The 19011-nt window shown below is 42.4% G+C and overlaps 1 protein-coding gene across 6 annotated transcripts in view; it reads right to left on the bottom strand.

The window, feature by feature from the left end:
* Nucleotides 1-18657, bottom strand: part of LOC148017293 (uncharacterized protein At4g15545-like) — a 158575-nt gene extending 139918 nt beyond the window's left edge. For 3 of the 6 annotated variants that reach the window (XM_087662692.1, XM_087662693.1, XM_087662689.1), the window contains exons 1-2: nucleotides 17734-18657; nucleotides 16040-16108 (exon numbers count right to left, since the gene is read on the bottom strand). In XM_087662692.1, coding sequence (XP_087518818.1) covers nucleotides 16040-16108; nucleotides 17734-18000 — 336 coding nt within the window. In that variant the 5' untranslated portion in view covers nucleotides 18001-18657. The remainder of the gene's footprint in view (nucleotides 1-16039; nucleotides 16109-17733) is intronic. The other 3 variants (XM_087662690.1, XM_087662691.1, XM_087662688.1) reach the window with 2 other exon arrangements.
* Between the last annotated feature and the right edge of the window lie 354 nt (nucleotides 18658-19011).

Genomic DNA, 19011 nt, shown 5'->3' with positions numbered 1-19011 from the left:
ACCTCATCCCACCACCTGAGGATTGAGACAGGCAGATGGGAGGGTATACAGACAGAAGAACGCATATGCCCACTATGCGACAGAGAGCCAGAGACAGAGGAACACTACATCTACCGATGCACTGTATATTACGACATACGAGGTAGATACCACTGTCTGTTTCGAGAGGGTTTTGGACCCCTGAGACGGATCATGCAGTATGAGGATCAGAGATGCTTGGGATTTTTCCTCTTGGAGCTCCAGAGGCGCAGAGCAACAATTCTACGGAGTAGGAGGCCCCCACAGCTCGGCTCACATAGACAGAGAGCAGTCACTGACTTTTTCATGGATACACGACACAGTATGGCAAATACCACTACTACTGCCACACAGCCTACAGGAGTATATCATCATTGGACCTCATCTTCTGTAGGTGTCCCTTTGGATAGAGCAGTGGCACTTAGCCGGTCTAGGCGCCCACGTCCACCCGGACGAAGGCCTAGACATCCACACCACAGACAAATTAAAGCCATCATTGAGCGCCACAGGAGACAGATACCAAGACGCCTCAGCTATGCAGAGATACACCTCCCTAGAGAACAGACATATCATTGATGGAGAGTTTTCCTTTCTCTACTCTCACTTTCAGATCACTGACATGTTTCCCTTTTATGGGACACTATTTCATTTCATTTCATATTTCATTTCCTTTTCAGTCTTATAGGCATGTTTTTCATCTTTTTTCTCGTTCTAGATGAGAAACACACCATCATTGTATGTACTGCTTTGGTCTCATAGGCCACATTGGTATTTTAGAGACGTTAATATACTCTCTCTCTCTCTCTCTCTCTCTCTCTCTCTCTCTCTCTCTCAACTGAATGCACAAATGAGCTCGTTCTCTACCCCTTTAGCTTCTTAAACCCTTTCTCTCTTGCCCTATTACTTTCCCCTTCTCTCTCTTTGTTGTCCTAATTCCTTAAAGCTCTCTTTTCCCTATTTTGGGCCTGCTATTAGAGCAGAAATCCTACTGTGTATTTCTCTATTTTCCTTGTTTTTCCCTCACCTAAATACATCCAAATCACAAGCAACCATTTACACTACTCCAATCTAACTTACATAAATTCAAAAAACCAGAAATAACTACATGCAAAAGAGATCATCTACCTCTTCAACTCCCTCACTTCCTATCTCAAGCACCGGCTCGTGGAAAATCCTACTTCAATGCTCAATTCAGAACTCGCAAGCACTCAAAGCTCGAATCCGTTGGTCCTAGCAACGGAACCAAAATGTGGGAGCTCCTCACTCAACCGCCAAGACCCACAAACTGCTTATTATTTCAAGTGTTTTAAGCCAAGTGCAATGGCTACCTCTCACATAGCCGTACGCGCTCTCACACCTACAAGTGTAGTGAGCTTACCTCCATGCATGATCGAGTTGTCTTCTCCCTCAAGTATTCCAGTAGCTCCACGATCCAAGGTGCAAGCTCAAGCAAGCTCGATCCTCGAGCTCCATGCTCCATTGCAACGCACGAGACAAGAGAAGAGAAGAGAAGAGAAGCGAAGAAGGGAGGAGAAGATGGAGAGCTTCTCTACCACGATTGCTTACCCTCACACATTCACTCTCTCACACTCCTCTCAAGCACAAGCTCAAGCAAGCAAAAACAAGAAGAAGAAAAAGATGAGAACTAGTTTTGGCCACACACAAGAATGAGCTTCTTCATTCACTTTCCTCCTTTTATACAAGCCCTAATCCCTTTTGGGCACCCATCCCTTTTTTACATGACTGGTCATTTTAGCATAGGTCCTCTTTCCCTGTTCCTTTTCTATTTACATTATTCATTCACCTATGCCTGTCTACATTTACAAATTGCATAGGAGGGAGCTTGGAACTCTTTTATAAAGATTTAGAGTGCACTTTTATATTAAAAATGCGCCTTTTCCTCTTTTGCGCTTGGCCTTTTTCCTTCTATTTCTTCGGTCAAACTGACTTTTTCGGCTTTGTCTTACGTCTTTTTAACTTTCTTTTTGCTTTCTTTGTACTGGGGTTAATAAGAGGCCAAGGCTAGCCATGGGTATCTATCTTGGGGGAGATTCCATAGTCTATGTACGAAAGTCACTACCTGGACTAAGGCCTCAACCACCATGGGTGGTACTCCCAACTTAACGTTGATAATCTCATGTGGGGTCCAGCTCTTCGCTTCTATCATACATGAGATCATCATGACTGATGGTCTTTCCATATGCTCCCACCGATCATAGTATTCCTTCTCTAGTCCATCCTGGTCTCCCAAAGGTTGTTTCCTCGTGTGGAAGAGACTTGGACCCCAAATAGCTGCCCCATATAGTAGTGTGAATGTAACCAAGGTGTCAAAAAGCGACAATTTGATATGTGGTTCATGAAACTATATGTGAACACATTGCCTCTTCAATGCACCTGAGGCTACATATGCTTTTGCCAAACGAGCCTCTGATGTCTCTCTCCGAGAAAACTGTGATCCCTTCAATGTAACCCCCAAATAAACATACTACCTAACCATCTCCACTAGCTCTCCGTCGAAAGTAAACTAATGCTCGGCTCTCCTCACCCAAGCAACTAGAAGTGTTAAATACCATAACTCTAGTTTTCCCAAGGTTCACCTTAAGGTCTCTATCTTTGCAAAAATTTGAAAATGCATCCAAGTGTCTATTTAGTCCCTCAAGTAAGTCAGATATAAGTACAATATCATTTGCATAAAGCAATAATGGTATCAATACTCTAGCTAGGCTAGCTCCGGCCCCACCAATTCTATTCACATATTCTGAAATTTGATCTATGTACAGCCCAAATAGTGTCCATGAAAGTGGGCAACCTTGTTTCACCCCAATGGTACTATTGAGTGTATCTAAGATGCCCTTGGGTGTCCGTACTCTACCTCTCACTATCTCATAAAAGGCATAGATACTCCACTATATCCTTCTTCTCATGAGTCTAGCACATGGCACTGTGTCAAAGGTCTTGTGAAAGTCCACAAAATAGCAGTACATCATTTTCTTGAATGCCTTGCCTTCTTCGATGATTGCCCTCAATGTACAGATATGGTCTAGAGTTGTATATCCCCTCCTACACTAGCCTGGCCATTTGATCTTAGGCCATGCATCTCAGCCCATTCACTCAATGCTTGTTTCACAATAGAGCCATATATTTTGGCCAACGTGCATCCAATCATGATAGTTCACTAGTTACTAAGTAGCACAGGGTCTCCACTCTTAAAGAGCAGCACAATAGTATGGTTTGACCACTGGTTGGAAATCCCTCACAAACTATTTAGTTTCCATATGGCATTCCTCACTTTTTTTCCTGTGAAAAATCTGCAATTTGTTGGACTTGAGGTTGAGGGGAGTCGCATAGGCTCTTGGCCAAGAACATCATAAAGTGTGCAAGCATATTCATGCCAATCATTCACTCTAGTAATCTATATAGGTGCCTGGCTCTCATGCATCCTTTTCCATGCTCTCTTGCTGTCCTATCCCAAGAACATAGAATGCATTTTTGTTTCTAGTTTTCTTAGGTGTTCCCGCTAATTTTTGCGTACCAATCGTCTGAAGAATGTTCAAGCATGCTTGTGTGTACATATGCCAAGTGCCACCTCTCATTGAAAATGTGCTCGTGTCTTTCTACACTTATCATCATACCAGCCATTCTGTGGGGCCTTACCTCGTAAGGCTTATTTGATGGTGTAGCGTGTGGGAAAGCATAGGTTACTGATGTATGTATTATCTCAGCCAGCTATCCTGTAAACTCATCCATAGAAGCCTGTGTATCTAGCTCCCTCAATGCATCTCGCACAGTAGTGTTGTATATGTGTGAGGTCGCTTCCACAAAATCATATTATGATAATTTTGGTATGCGTGACTGTGCTTCATATTTATGCCCATATTGCATTGTGAAAGCTAGAATAGTATGGTCTACTGCTAATCCAATTGATTTGTTTGAGATTTCAAAGCTTTTAATGTCAATTAGCAAGTTGGGTGATTCAATCAAATAGTCCATTGTGCTTGACTCTTTCTTGTTATTCCAACATGTGAAACCATTAGATCCTGGCCACTATGGCAGCCCATTAAGGATGGCCAAACCATGTGCACTTCCCAATGCCAATAGGTGTGTTCCATAATCTGTTATCCCTCTATCTTGGGCTGATCTGATGAATTCAAATTCATCTAATTCAATATCTCTAAACATCTCATTGCTAGTGTCAAAGAAAGAAAATTGGTTGCTTCCTGTGCATGCATAAAGTCTCCTACTAGTAAAACATCCCCAATGCTCATAAATCTCATTATGTCCTCATATAGTGGTGTATATGGGGAGACCTCTTTAGGGGCAAACTTAGAGTATGCAGGGGGGAAGTAGCATATGGCAATATATATGTCTCAACTTCTATTTGTACATAACCTGATCCGCATGTATCTTGCCTTTGCATCTCTATGTACCACTTGCACTGTATCTCGAAGCTCTTCTCTAAATAGAATTGCCACACCTAATCCCCTCGTCCCTCCAGGCCTCCTAGGCTAAGGGCAATATGTACTTTCCCATCTATATTCATATACATCACGTCTTTACACTAGTGTGTCTCAGTATACATAGCAATGTCTATCCCTTTGAAACTATCCTCAAAATAACCTACATTTATCTTAAGGGAGCCATTGCAATTCCATAGTATGAACTTCAAGGTCTCATAGACCCCACACCGTCATGCTGTCCTTTTCTCTGTGATGATGACTCTTCCATCTCTGTAGACAGCCCATTTACTTGCTTTTCGTGCCTCTAGAATACGACATGTTTTCCCTCCTGTGGGCTATCTGGACTAGGGTAAGGTCTTCATCTAGGTAGATCTTTTCTCCTTTGAGAGGGATCCTCTTGGAGAGGAAGGCTCTCTTCTTTTCCAAGCCTCCAAACTTCAAGATGAGGACTTTTGTTTTTGTGTCGTCTTTCTTGACTCGCCAAGCCCTAATGATGGGTACATCTATAGCTCCAATTTTGGTGGCAAGAGTTGTAGCCTTCAATTGGGGAGCTTTTCTCATCTAGGCTAACCACTCTTACGTGGAGTGAGCGTGCCTGTCTTTTTGCCTCTTCTTCCAAGGTGGCATCCATAACTTTCATTTTGTTGCCATGCATTCCTTTGTTCTTTTTTGCCACATCTATCTATTCCACACTTTCTTTGACAGCATTCTCAACATTCTCCGTTTTCTTTTGGATGCATTCCACCACACTTGCATAGATGTGAATATCCTTTTTTTAAACATCCATTTCTTTTTGCAGCTCCGTGTGATTTGTGGTTCTTTTTGTGCATCCAATTTCTTTATGCATTCCTCTAGTTCTTCTTTTGGGTTAGAGATCATTGAGTCTTTCTCTACCATATGTGCATCCAATGTTTGTTGCATCTCTTTTTTTAGTTCCTCCATCATCTCAGCTTGAACCCCGCACTTGTATAACACTTTCTATTTCTTTCCTCATGATACACATTTCAGCATCAAGCATGGTCAACATCTCCTCATATAGTGTTTCATTGATTTTGCGGGATGTCTTCCCATATCTACTTGACCCTGGAGAGACATTCCAATCTCAGGTTTTACACCCAAAGGTTTTGTATCTCGGGTTCTTCAGCAATGTATGAAACATTGTTTTCATGGTTGGTTTTATGATTCCTTCATTGTCAGTTTCTTCCATCATGATTATAGCATATGCTGTAGCATAAACTGTTTACAGTCTGCAAAGTGTCATAAACCAGGTGCAGTCACAATAAAAGAAAGAAAGGATTTGTTTACTGTGTGTTCACAGCATTTGTTTCATTCCCCTAAGCATCCGTTTACTGCATGTTTATCATAGCATTCATTCATCGCAGCATTCCTACGTTTCATTCTCCAAAGCATTCATTTATAGCATCCCTGCTTGTTCACAGCATTCATTTACAGCTGAATATACTCCTGCTGTTCACAGCTGAATATATTCTTGCATGTTCACTACATTCCTGTTGTGCTATCAGAGTACTTTACTGCATCAGCCTTTACTGTATCAGAGCATCACATCAATCACAGTCAATGTGTCACAGCATCACATCAGTCTTCATTGTATCAAAACATCACCCCACTCACAGTCACCGCATTCTCAGTTCACGCCAGCATTCTAGTCTCATGCCAGCCATGTGTATCAGAGCATCATGCCACTCACAGTCACCGCATTCTCAGTTCACGCCAGCATTCTCAATTCACGCTAGCATTCCAATCTCGTGCCAACATTCCACAGAGAGAGAGAGAGAGAGAGAGAGAGAGAGAGAGAGTATATAAACATCTCTAAAAGGCCAATGTGGCCTATGAGACCAAAGCAATACATACAATGATGGTGTGTTTCTCATCTGGAATGAGAAAAGATGAAAAACATGTCTATAAGACTGAAAAAATGAAATAGTGTCCTATAAAAGGGAAACATGTCAATGATCTAAAAGTGAAAGTAGAAAAAGGAAAACTCTCCATCAATGAGATGTTTGTCCTCTAAGGAGGTGTATCTCTACATGGCTGAGGCGTCTCCGCATCTGTCTCCTGTGGCGCTCAATGATGGCTTTAATTTGTCTGTGGTGTGGATGTCTAGGCCTTCGTCAGGGTGGACGTGGGCGCCTAGACCGACTAAGTGCCACTGCTCTATCCAAAGGGACACCTACAGAAGATGAGGTCCAATGATGATGTACTCCTGTAGGCTGTGTGGCAGTAGTAGTGGTATCTGCCATACTCTGTCGTGTATCAGTGAAAAAGTCAGTGATTGCTCTCTGTCTATGTAAGCCGAGCTGAGGGGGCCTCCTACTCCGTAGAATTGTTACTCTACACCTTTGGAGCTCCAAGAGGAAGAATCCCAAGCATCTCTAATCCTCAAACTACATGATCCGTATCAGGGGTCCAAAACCCTCTCGAAACAGACAATGGTATCTACCTCGTATATCATAATATACAGTGCATCGGCAGATGTAGTGTTCCTCTGTCTCTGGCTCTCTGTCGCATAGTGGGCATATGCGTTCCTCTGTCTGTATACCCTCCCATCTGCCTGTCTCAATCCTCACGTGGTGGGATGAGTTGCGGATCTAACCAATAACTATGCGTAGTCCATGAGACAGCTGTGTGTCCATGTAGTTGGGTCGGGTGATGAAACCATCCTCAGATACCTAAAGGAAGTGGGTCTGGTAGTGTACCATCCTCGTGCCATGGGGGGAGGGGGGTCGGATCCAGGTCTTCTCCGTATCTAACTTCAGTATGTCTGCTCTGATCACATGGTTTAGCTCTGATCGGCTTAGGTCAAGTGTAGGGCAATCCAGGCTATAGTCAAAGGGGGGTAGTCTGTCAATCTACAGCCCATGTAGACTCATCCATGTACTCATCTGAGCATACCAACAATGTCTGTCACCATCTGCTGCTAGTTGTCTAGAAGAGGCCAGGGCTAGCCATGGGTATCTATCTTGGGGGAGCTCCCATAGTCTATGTATGAAAGTCACTGCCTGGACCAAGGCCTCAGCCACCATGGGTGATGCTCCCAACTCAGCTCTGATAATCTCATGTGGGGTCCAGCTCTTCGCTCGTATCATACGTGAGATCATCATGACCAGTGGTCTTTCCATATGCTCCCACCCGTCATAGTATTCCTTCTCTGGTCCATCCTGGTCTCCCAAAGGCTGTCTCGTGTGAAAGAGACTCGGACCCCAAATAGCTGCCCCATATAGGAGTGTGGGTGTAACCAAGGTGTCAAAAAGCCACAGTTTGGTGAGCGGCTCATGAAATTGTATGTGAGCACATTGCCTCTCCAATGCACCTAAGGCTACATATGCTTTTGCCAAACGAGCCTCTAATGTCTCTCTCCAAGAGAACTATGGTCCCTTCAATGTGACCCCCAAATAGACATATTGCCTAACCATCTCCACTGGCTCTCCATCAAAAGTAAACTGGTGCTCAGCTCTTGTCACCCAAGCAGCTGAAGTGTTAAATACCATAACTTTAGTTTTCCCAAGGTTCACCTTAAGATCTCTATCTCTGCAAAAAGCTGATAATGCATCCAAGTGTCTATTTAGTCCCTCAGGTGAGTCAAATATAAGTACAATATCATCGGCATAAAGCAGTAATGGTATCAGCACTCCAGCTAGACTGGCTCCGGCTCCACCAGTCCTATCCACATTCTGAAATTTCATCTATATACAGCCCAAATAGTGTCGGTGAAAGTGGACAGCCTTGTTTCACCCCAATGGTACTATTGACTGTATCTAAGATGCCCTCAGGTGTTCGTACTCTGCCCGTCACTGTCTCATACAAGGCATAGATACTCCACTGTATCTCTACAGGCACATCAATGTTTTGCATTCTTCTCATGAGTCTAGCACGTGGCACTGTGTCAAAGGCCTTGCGAAAGTCCACAAAACACCAATAGATCTTTTTCTTGAATGCCTTGCCTTCTTCGATGATTGCCCTCAATGTAAAGATATGGTCTAGAGTCGTATCTCCCTTCCTGAAGCCAGCCTAGCCTTTTGATCTCAGGCCATGCATCTCGGCCCATTCACTCAATGCTTGTTCCACGATAGAGCTATATATTTTGGCCAACATGTGTCCAATCATGATAGTTCAATAGTTACTAGGTAGCACGGGGTCTCCACTCTTAAAGAGTGGCACAATAATATGGTCTGACCAACAGGTTGGAAACCCCTCACAAACTGCCCTATTAAAGATGTGAGCCAGCATTGGTGCCAAGATATCACAAGCATGCGCGAAGTGTTCAGTACTAAACCATCATGATCTTGGGCTTTTCCATTTTTCAGTTTCCATATGGCATTCCTCACTTTTTTTTCTGTGAAAAATCTGCAATTTGCTGGTCTTGAGGTTGAGGGGAGTAGCATAGGCTCTTGGCCAGGAACATCATAGAGTGTGCAAGCATATCCATGCCAATCATCCGGTCTAGTAATCTGTAAGGTTGGCTGGTTCTCATGCATCTTTTTCCATGCTCTCTTGCTGTCCTGTCCCAAGAACATGGAATACATTTCTGTTTCTAGTCTGCTCAGGTATTTCCGCTTCTTTTTGTGTACCAATCGTCTGAAGAGCGTTCGAGCATGCTTATGTGTACATATGCCAAGTGCCACCTCTCGTTGAAAACGTACTCGTGCCTCTCTACACTCATCATCATACCAGCCATTCTGTGGGGCATTACCTCGTGGAGGTTTATGTAACGGTGTAGTGTGTGGGAAAGCGTAGGCTGCTAAACTGTGTATTATCTCGGCCAAATATCCTGTAAACTCATCCAGAGAGGCCTGTGTGTCTAGCTCCCTCAATGCATCTCGCACAGTAGTGCTATATATGTGTGAGGTCGCTTCCACAAAATCATACAGTGGTAATTTTGGTATGTGTGGCTGTGCTTCGTGTATATGCCCATATTGCATTGTGAAAGCTAGAATAGCATAGTCTGCTGCTAATCCAATTGGTCTTTCTGAGATTTCAAAGCTTTTTATGTCAAGTAGCAAGTTAGGTGATCCAATCAAATAGTCCACTGTGCTTGACCATTTCTTGTTATTCCAACATGTGAAACCATTAGATCTTGGCGACTGTGGCAGCCCGTTAAGGATGGCCAAACCATGTGCACTTCCCAATGCCAGTAGGTGTATTCCATATTCTGTTGTCTTTCTATCTTGGGCTGATCTAACTAATCCCACTTCATCTAATGCAATATCTCTGAACATCTCATCACTAGTGTCAAAGAAAGCAGATTGGTTGCTTCCTGTGTGTGCATTAAAGTCTCCTGCTAGTAGAACATCCCCAATTCTCATAAATCTCATTATGTCCTCATATAGTGGTGTATAAGGGGATGCCTCTTTATGGGCAAACTTAGAGTATGCAGGGGGAAAGTAGCATATGGCAATATACATGTCTCGAGTTCTACTTGTACGTAACCTGATCCACATGTATCTTGCCTCTACATCTCTATGTACCACTTGGACTGTATCTCGAAGCTCTTCTCTAAATAGAATTGTCACACCTCCTGATCCCCTCGTCCCTCCAGGCCGCCTAGGCTAAGAGCGATATACACTTTCCCATCTATATCCATATACATCAAGTAGACGGCTGTCTTTACATTGATGTGTCTCAGTATATATAGCAATGTCTATCCCTTTGAAAGTATCCTCAGAATAACCTGCATCTATCTTAAGGGAGCCATTGCAATTCCACAGTGTGAACTTCAAGGTCTCATAGGCCGCGCACCGTCATGCTGTCCTTTTCTCTGTGATGATGACTCTTCCATCTCTGTAAACAACCCATTTACCTGCTTTCCATGCCTCTAGAACACGTGGCATATTTTCCCTCCTATGGGCTATCTGGGCTGGGGTGAGGTCTTCATCTAGGTAGATCTTTTCTCCTTTGAGAGAGATCCTCTTGGAGAGGAAGGCTCTCTTTTTTTCTAAGTTTCCAAACTTCAAGATGAGAACTTTTGTTTTTGTGTCAGCTTTCCGGACTCGCCAAGCCCCAATGATGGGTACATCTGTAGCCCCAATTTTGGTGGCAAGAGCTGTAGCATCTTCAATTGGGGAGCTTTTCTCATCTAGTCCAACCCCTCTTATGTGGAGTGTGCGTGCCCGTCTTTTTGCCTCTTCTTCCAAGGTGGCATTCATAACTTCCACTTTGTTGCCATACATTCCTTTGTTCTTTTTTGCCACATCTATCCATTCTGCATTTTCTTTGACAGTATTCTCAACATTCTCCATTTTCTTTTGGGTGCCTTCCACCACACTTGCATAGGTGTGCATATCCTTTTTTAAAACATGCATTTCTTTTTGTAGTTCCAGTGTGATTTGTGGTTCCTTTTGTGCGTCCAGTTTCTTTTTGCATTCCTCTAGTTCTTCTTGTAGATTAGAGATCATTGAGCCTTTCTCTCCCATATGTGCATCCAATGTTTGTTGCATCTCCTTTTTTAGTTATTTCATCATTTCAGCTCGAACCCACTCTTGTATATCATTTTCCATTTCCTTCCTCATGATACGCATTTCAGCACGAAGTATGGTCAACATCTCCTCATATAGTGTTTCATTAATTTTGCCGGATGTCTTCCATATCTACTTGACCCTAGAGAGACATTTCAATCTCGGGTTTTATGCCCATAGGTTTTGTATCTCGTGTTCTTTGGCGGTATATGAAACATTGTTTCCATGGTTGGTTTTGTGATTCCTTCATTGTCAGTTTCTTCCATCATGATTATAGTATGTACTATAGAATAAAATTGTTTACAGTCTGACTAGAGTAGTAAACCTGTAACATAAACTATCACTATGGCAGAAATTGTCAGTATATCATAAACTGTCAATGTGACTGCATCATAAAATATGACTGTAGCATAAACTGTCAATCTCACCTAAACTGTCACTGTAGCATGAAATGTTAATGTGCGTCAGTCTGAATTCACGCAGGTCTCTAGCCTACATAGCACGGCAAGGTTCACATCAGTCTGAGTACAAATCTCAGTACATTCACACAGGTCTGCATTCACGTCAGTTTGAGAGAGTCAACAGATTTCTTATAGAGTCACAGTCACGACACGACACAAAACTGTCCCATCAGTCACTGCGCATCCCTACAGATACTGTTCACAAGGCCCACCACTGTTTACTGCAGGTACATCCCGTCACTGTTCACTTAGTACTCCTGTGTCAGTACATTTACAACATTCTCAGTGCTCCTGCGTCAGTACTTTCGTCACAGCATTCTCATTTTGTCACAGTACATTCGTCAATACAGCATTACTGCATCAGAGAGGTCATGCTTGTATCAGAGAGAGAGCTCACGCCTGCATTACTGACGACCTCAGACTTGTATCAAACCTGACGACCTGTCTTGCATCACGCTTGCATTACTGATGACCTGTCCTGCATCAGACTTGACAACCTATCCCGTCACATCAGAGCATACCCATCACGTCAGAGCATACCTATCACGTCAGAGAGAGCATACCCGTCACGTCAGAGAGAGCATACCCGTCACAGAGAGAGAGAGAGACGGGGGAGGGGAGGGGGGGGAGGGGGGCTGCTAGGGCTTCCTTACTAGCATTTTCAAAAAAAGGAGATAAGGGGACCAAGATGCAAGTGCATGGCTGAGCGGATACATGCCACCAAAGCAGAGAGAGATGTTGTGGAGGCTGGATCAAGGTATAATTACCATGCTAGGGCTTCTTTCTAGACACAAGTAGGGAATAGGGTGGACAAGGATTTTTTTGCATTACAAGTCGTAAATGCTCTAGATAAGGTGCTAGCAGCCTCAAGCAAGCAGATGGACCTCCTCCTTGATAGCACTGGGCCTTCATCTTCTTCCTTTCACCCCTCTCTAAAGCTGCAGATGCCTCATTATGGCCACCACACCAAGATGGGATCCTTACTTGTTACCTCAAGAATGCCTCATTCTCAAGTAGCATAGAGGACATATGCATAAATCTCATTGGTGTCAATGATGTTTGTGCCCGAAGAGCATTGGCTACTCCATCGAACTCTCAGGGGTGCTTATAGAATGCAGTCCCACAAGATGAGACTCTAGAAGAGCAGATTCATGTGCTGAAGCTGATCCTACACTTGTATAACACAAAGTAAGAATGATTGGATGGTATCTTTCGGCTCAAACTTTGTCGAAGTTGACCATAGAGGATCATAGCTTGCATATTCGATGGAGCCTCGTATAATATCTATAACTTTCCCCACACTTCTGAAGTTATCTGCCAACAATACCTTTGCGAATAAATATCTCATTTCTGATTATACTAGGGTATAGCAAAGAGCCCTAGAGCAGTTTAATAAGAAAAAGATATTTCCAATCAAATTCCAAGTGGATGGTGAAGTTTCAACCTAGGCAACTTCTCATGCAATTTACATGCTTCCATTTCGATGGGCAATTCTTTCTGTATAACCATTGGAAGAATCTCTTTAGAAATGCACCCAAGTAGCACAAAATATGCATATGCATCATCTAATTCCCATATAAGAGCTGCTTCCTTGTAGTTGTTATGGCCCCAAACATATGGAATAGGATCTAGCATCTTGGCATGCATAATAGCTCCTAAAACCAAGTACCACATGTGCTTCTGCACAAAACCATGCTTTCATAATAGCACTCTAGGTTAAGTAATAATGAACATGAAACTTATTATCAATAGAATGGCACAGAGGTGCCATTGGAGAGGATAAGGAGGGAAAACAAAGAAAAGAAGAAATGTAGAGAGAGAGAGATTACAGCCAAAAACGCATCACATATTGCACTTCTCACAGAGTTCAAACACAAATTCAAAGACAGCTGATCACAAAATGACTGCACCAAATAAATCGAAAAGGTGAAGACAGGTACAACACCACTGGGTAAGGATGAAGTGCAGCAATGTTACCCTAGAAACGTTGTTGCCCTACCTTCTAAGGATAGAGAATCTACAACACAAATGTTGATGAAAACACAGGTAGGAGCAGCATTCAATGCAGTGAATCAGCCTGGAAGATGGATATTGAGCTTGTGACAAGTTTAATACTAACAAGGGCTAGGATCTCACTTTGCTGGACAATCTATATTATGTCCCCTAGCTTGGGGCGAACATTTTATGTGTTCAAGAACTTTGCTGCTTGAGGTGAGTTGTTTTCTTTATTGCAACCACAATCGAGGTCATGGACTCTCAAATTGATTTAGTGATTGCTCACGACGAGGACAGCATAGTGACCTCTATATAATGACTCAATTCCTTTCCCAGCTGACAGTCAAGGACTTTGAGTTCCACCACTTCTGGGCTTTATCCACCATATAGGAACCTATGAACAATGAGCACCTTTGGCATTATCACTTCAGACACCTTAGGTATAACTCGCTCTATGAGCTATCACGCCATCAAATGGTTGAGAGCCTTCCCGCGCTTAAAATTGTCCAAGGATGTCTATCCAGCTTGTTAGCTTAGGAAATAGTACCACACTCCATTCTATTAGTAGACCACACATAGAGTTCATGCACCTTCGAGATTCATTCATGTTGATCTCTATGGGCCGACATCCACTACTTCCCTTAATGGTGCACTACACTTCTTTTTTATAGTGGATGGTTTCTCTAGATATATGTGGTGTATTTTCTACAACATAAATCTAATGCATTCACCTATTTCTCTTCATGGGTGCTTTTGTTGCATAACTAAATTGGTCGTCATGTAAGTTGTATGAGGAGTGATTTTGATGGTGATTTTATCTCCCACAAGTTCACCAAGCTTCTACAGGAGCACAGGATTTCTCACTAGCTCACCTCTACCGACTCCCCCACTTAGAATGGAGTTGTAGAGTGTAGGAACCAAACTATGATGAACATGGCATGCTCTATGCTACTCGCGATAGAGCTCCTCCATTGCATGTAAGTCAAGGCTATAAACACTTCAATGTATATCCTCAACCAGTGCCCCACTATAGCGGTTTCTCAAATGGACCCCTTTGAGGCATGTTTTGGCACTTGGCCTGTGATTTTCCACTTCCGAGTTCTCGAGTGTTGTGCTTACACGCATACTCCTGATGATAACATAATCTCTTGATTTTTTATGGCTACTCCTCTGAGACAAAAGTCTATCATTTGTTTGATCCTCCAACAAACAAGGTGATTCTCCAAAGAGATGTTTTTTATGAGAGGGATATTGTACAGATCATTGCACAAGCCTCTCAGTCAATCACTCCACCTACCATATCGGAGATAGTATCGGCTGAGCCGGATCTACTACCCACTCCTAACCTACTTGCAGAGTCTTTAGCATCCTTACTACTATGACTTGAGGAATAAAGAGCTACATCGTTGGCCCACTGTCCTTGAAAACCCATCCTCTGTATGGTGCCCTCCAAGAACTCCGAATCAACTCTTTCATACATCTTATCAAGATTAAGAAGCAACACAATGAGGTCCTACTTCCTGAATTGTGCAAGAGTAGTGGATTCCCAAAATGTAAAAATATTATCCAAGATGTTGCTCTCTTAAACAAAACTTTTCTCGATAGGATGGAGGGGGCTTGGTGCATCAAAAGAGAGTTTTGCAACTCATTAATTTCACTCATCTTCCCCATGGTACTTTAGTGATTGGTTGTCTTGTGGGCATTGATATCACCCAAAGTAGTAGCTAGCATTCTTACTCTTGAGCATAAGGCAAAAGCTATCGTATCGAACCATAGCAAGATTATCACTAGCAAGGAGGATGGTGGTGGCTAACTAGCCTTTGCTTGCTACCAAGTGGTATATTACCTCTTGGTGGTCATGCATTGGCCAGGTGAAGCGGCTCATCAGGAATTTCATTTGGTCAAGTGGAGATGGAAGTCCAACAAGGGCTATGTTGGCTAGGGATGTCATTACTCAGCACAGATCTAGGGGTGTCTTGAGAATCATTGACTCAGATAGTCAGAGTAGAGCATTCATTGTGAAGCTAATTTGTTGGACCTTCTTCTAGGTGAGGATCCATAAGAAGGTACTGCTATGGATATTAGAGAATAGTGTTCATACTAATGGAGGACCATGGCAGCCTAGCATCCACTAAATTTTTCATGCACATTTTCCCTACAAGGCTTTGAAGTCAGATTTGCTACAGTTATTATACAGGCTTGGAGATCAACCAAATTGACCTAGCCACTATTAAAGAGAAGTTAGGCAGCCCCTTCTCTTCAATCAGTTACATAGGACAAAGAAAGGCCACACTATCAAAGAGAAGAATCACTTAACTTGGGGGAGTTTTTGTTTGCAAATGGTAGCTTTTCTTTAACTTTCTAGGGTTTTAGCTTTCACTAATTACTTTATTGCTTTTGTAAATTCTAATCCTTGTAGCTAATTTTATGTACTTCTTTTTATAGCTTGTCTTCATACAGTAGCCCAGTGCTACAGAAATATAGGAGATTCTCTTCAACAGTTTCTTTGGAGCTTTGTGTGCATTCTTAAGAGAGTATCTGTACTCCAGTAGTTTTTGATATCATCAAAGTATGGTTGATTATACAAAGACTATTATCAAAATATGTTTGATGTCAAGGTATCCTATGCACTTACTTTTGAAACCTCGCGTTTTAATTTTTGAACCATAGAAGTCAACACACTCTTTTCCTTGGACAGCTTTTCCTGCAAGTTTTTAAATTCCTTTTAATAAAGACACTATACATGCAAACTTTGACTTCGCTGATTACAAACAACTATCTTACAGTACTGATTAAACATGTTTGAGATAGAAGGGGATCTCCCCTTGTCTTGAGAAACTGCTTTCTAGCACAAATATGGATGTAAAGTTTTGTTGTGGTCACCACCATAGACATAAACATGTGTGTGTTTGCACCGACTCACAAAACAAAACAAAACAAAGCATAAAGACAAGTGGAGTTATAGCTTAACACCTACAGAGCAATTCATCAGCCTCTAAACATAAAATATCATAATGAATGGTGCTTCTTAGACACTCGGAATGGAACCGAGCTCCTAGCTAATTGCCCAAGCCCTTCAGAGGGTGATATTGGCTGCAACAACCATTCAAACGTCACACATGCAACATCTCCAAGTGCCGTGTGGACTTCTTTTTCTCCTTTTTGTTTTATTAAGGCATGGTTATGATCTTCTTTGGATATTCTCAAGACCATTGCAATTTGAGTTTGACATTTCTAAAGCTATTTCCATATTTTCTAATTTTCCTAGTCAGGGCCCCAATAAAAATATCATAAATTTTGTTGTTTTTCCTCAATACCATAATTCACATAATTATCTCGAAAATTAGTTTGGTAATAATTGATGGCATAACTTTGGGAATAATATTGTCCAGAAATTCCAAGTCGTTTAGAAATAATTTGGAGAAAAATCCAAAGAAATATTATAGCATGTTATCTATGAAAATATACCATGGCTCAAATAGTCAATCTGATCAAAATGCTTATCAGCTGCACAGTTCATTTGTGCTGTGTAACTTTGAGCACATTGCACTTCGAAACAGATGAGATGATGTTAAACTCCAGAGTAATCAAGTACAGTTGATGATCTATGGTTTTTTAAAAATGAGGGGACTGCCAGTATTTATGGTCTTTCATTGTGCATTGTACATACAATGTCCTTGGACTTATTCCTCATAGATGCAGCAACTAGAGGGGTTGAGGCAAACTCCTCTGCAACTATCAAGTTGCTTCTTAGACTGGACAGAAATTAGCCACCTCTCTTGGGGTGGTGGAGATTTCAGGCATACAAAGGACACCTCTACAGAAATGTGAGTGGGATCGAGGAGAGTCGATTTGGAAAGAGCCTTTCAAAGACACACCTTTTCCAATACAATACCCGGTTGGGAAGGAGGATACAAGTTAGTAGGATTAGGATGATCCTTTTAGGCATTCAACACTGGTCTAGAAGCATCATTTCCCAACCTTTTCTGATAAATGGCGTTGATAAGTTTGACCACCATGGATTGTGAAAAAAATAAATGATTTGAGCACTTGCAATGCCTGCCAAATATTTGTAACTGTCTGAAACTTCAGCATGCTTCTTCGCATTTATAGAAAATAAAGAGTCCAGGAAATAGCCCCATTGTCCAAGAACTCAAAAATAAGTAAACGGAAGAGTTAACGGCTTTTCCATGAAATAGTTCTATGCACGATGGACTTGCAACAGCAGACAGACTCTCTTTATTTTTTCTTCAACAGAATCCAAAATACAAAGAGAAAGAGCTAACAAACTATAGTATTTGTGTTCAAACGCTTATTTCAAACACTGACCTGCTCGTCCAAAGATTGGTTTAAGCGCATCGATGCGTCTTGAAGGGAATGTTCAAGCTCCCCCATTTGCTGCTGCATGCTATGAATCGTGTTCTCTTTCTCCCCGAGTTTTTGCCGGAGCTTGGTGGTCTCTCCCTCTAGCTTGTTAATGACGGCTGCAGTCGCCATGGATGTGATTTTCTGTGCCATCTCCAGCTGTTCAAAAGGATCTGCTGGAAGAGAGGCCAGTATCTTCTGGGACAAATCATCATCATCTCCAGTATGCATCTCAGAATCAAAATCAGTCTCTCAGACTTATCCTTGAGAGAGATCTGTCAGAAATTCAGGGCAAACCCATAAATGCTCCCAAAAAAACTTCTAAGAAGCGACCGAAAATTGCCAGAAATTCAGGACAAATGCTCCAGAAAACAAACTGTGCGGTACACGTCCCGAATTAAGCCGTAGACATGGCTTATGAGAATCCATTGAATAACCGACTAAGACCAGGCAAGCAAGCACATGTCATGAATCGAATCAGTATCTCAGGATTATTTTGGAGAGAGATTTCTCAGAATTCCAGCGCAAATCCACAGATTCGCCAGAGAAGGAAAGTCGTAATGTCTGCCGAAAATGTCCAAAATTCAGTCGCAGAAACGGCTCATGAGAATCCATCAGATAATCTAGCAAGCGCACACAGGCGCCGAAGCAGCTGTCATAAAGAGGGTCGGCCATGTCTGACCGAGCAAGAACAGACAAGTACGTCTGGGCAGATGTCAGCCATCTCTGATAGTCCCGTGCATCCAAGTCTCGACGTCAATACACAGCGCAAAGCAGCAGAGCTTCACCAACTGTAAGGCAGTCAACCTGCATGGCAACACCACCATCGTCCGTCCGATGTCGGGAGTCGACGGCCCAGATTCATTTTCGTGCGTGTATTCGTTACAGTTTTTTGCCATCGTTGAAGTATCCAAGCATTATTCTTGGCAAAAAAACGTTATTCATTACAGTTTATTGCCATTGTTGAAGTATCCAAGCATTATTCTTGGCATATCAACCCTTAAGGACCGATGTTAAACAAGGTGATGAATATCACAATGGCTCACCTTACTATAAGAGGCCATGGGCAAATCGATCTGGCCATGGAAAAAAAAGTAAATGCTAGCATGGACAATTTTGATAGGCAAATTTGCATACACCTAGTCTAATGACATGGCATAAATTATACCTATGTCACTTGAAGCTAGCCATGGTCTGCTGCAAGATTCTCTTTGAGCTTTGTTGAGAAACCCGTATTCACAA

The sequence above is a fragment of the Lygodium microphyllum genome, chromosome 22, assembly GCF_053477565.2.
Source record: "Lygodium microphyllum isolate KBCC chromosome 22, Lygodium_microphyllum_v1.1.10, whole genome shotgun sequence".
NCBI classification, from domain to species: Eukaryota; Viridiplantae; Streptophyta; class Polypodiopsida; order Schizaeales; family Lygodiaceae; genus Lygodium; species Lygodium microphyllum.
The sequence above is the reverse complement of the archived record's forward strand: the minus strand, read 5'-3'. Positions and strand labels throughout refer to the sequence as shown.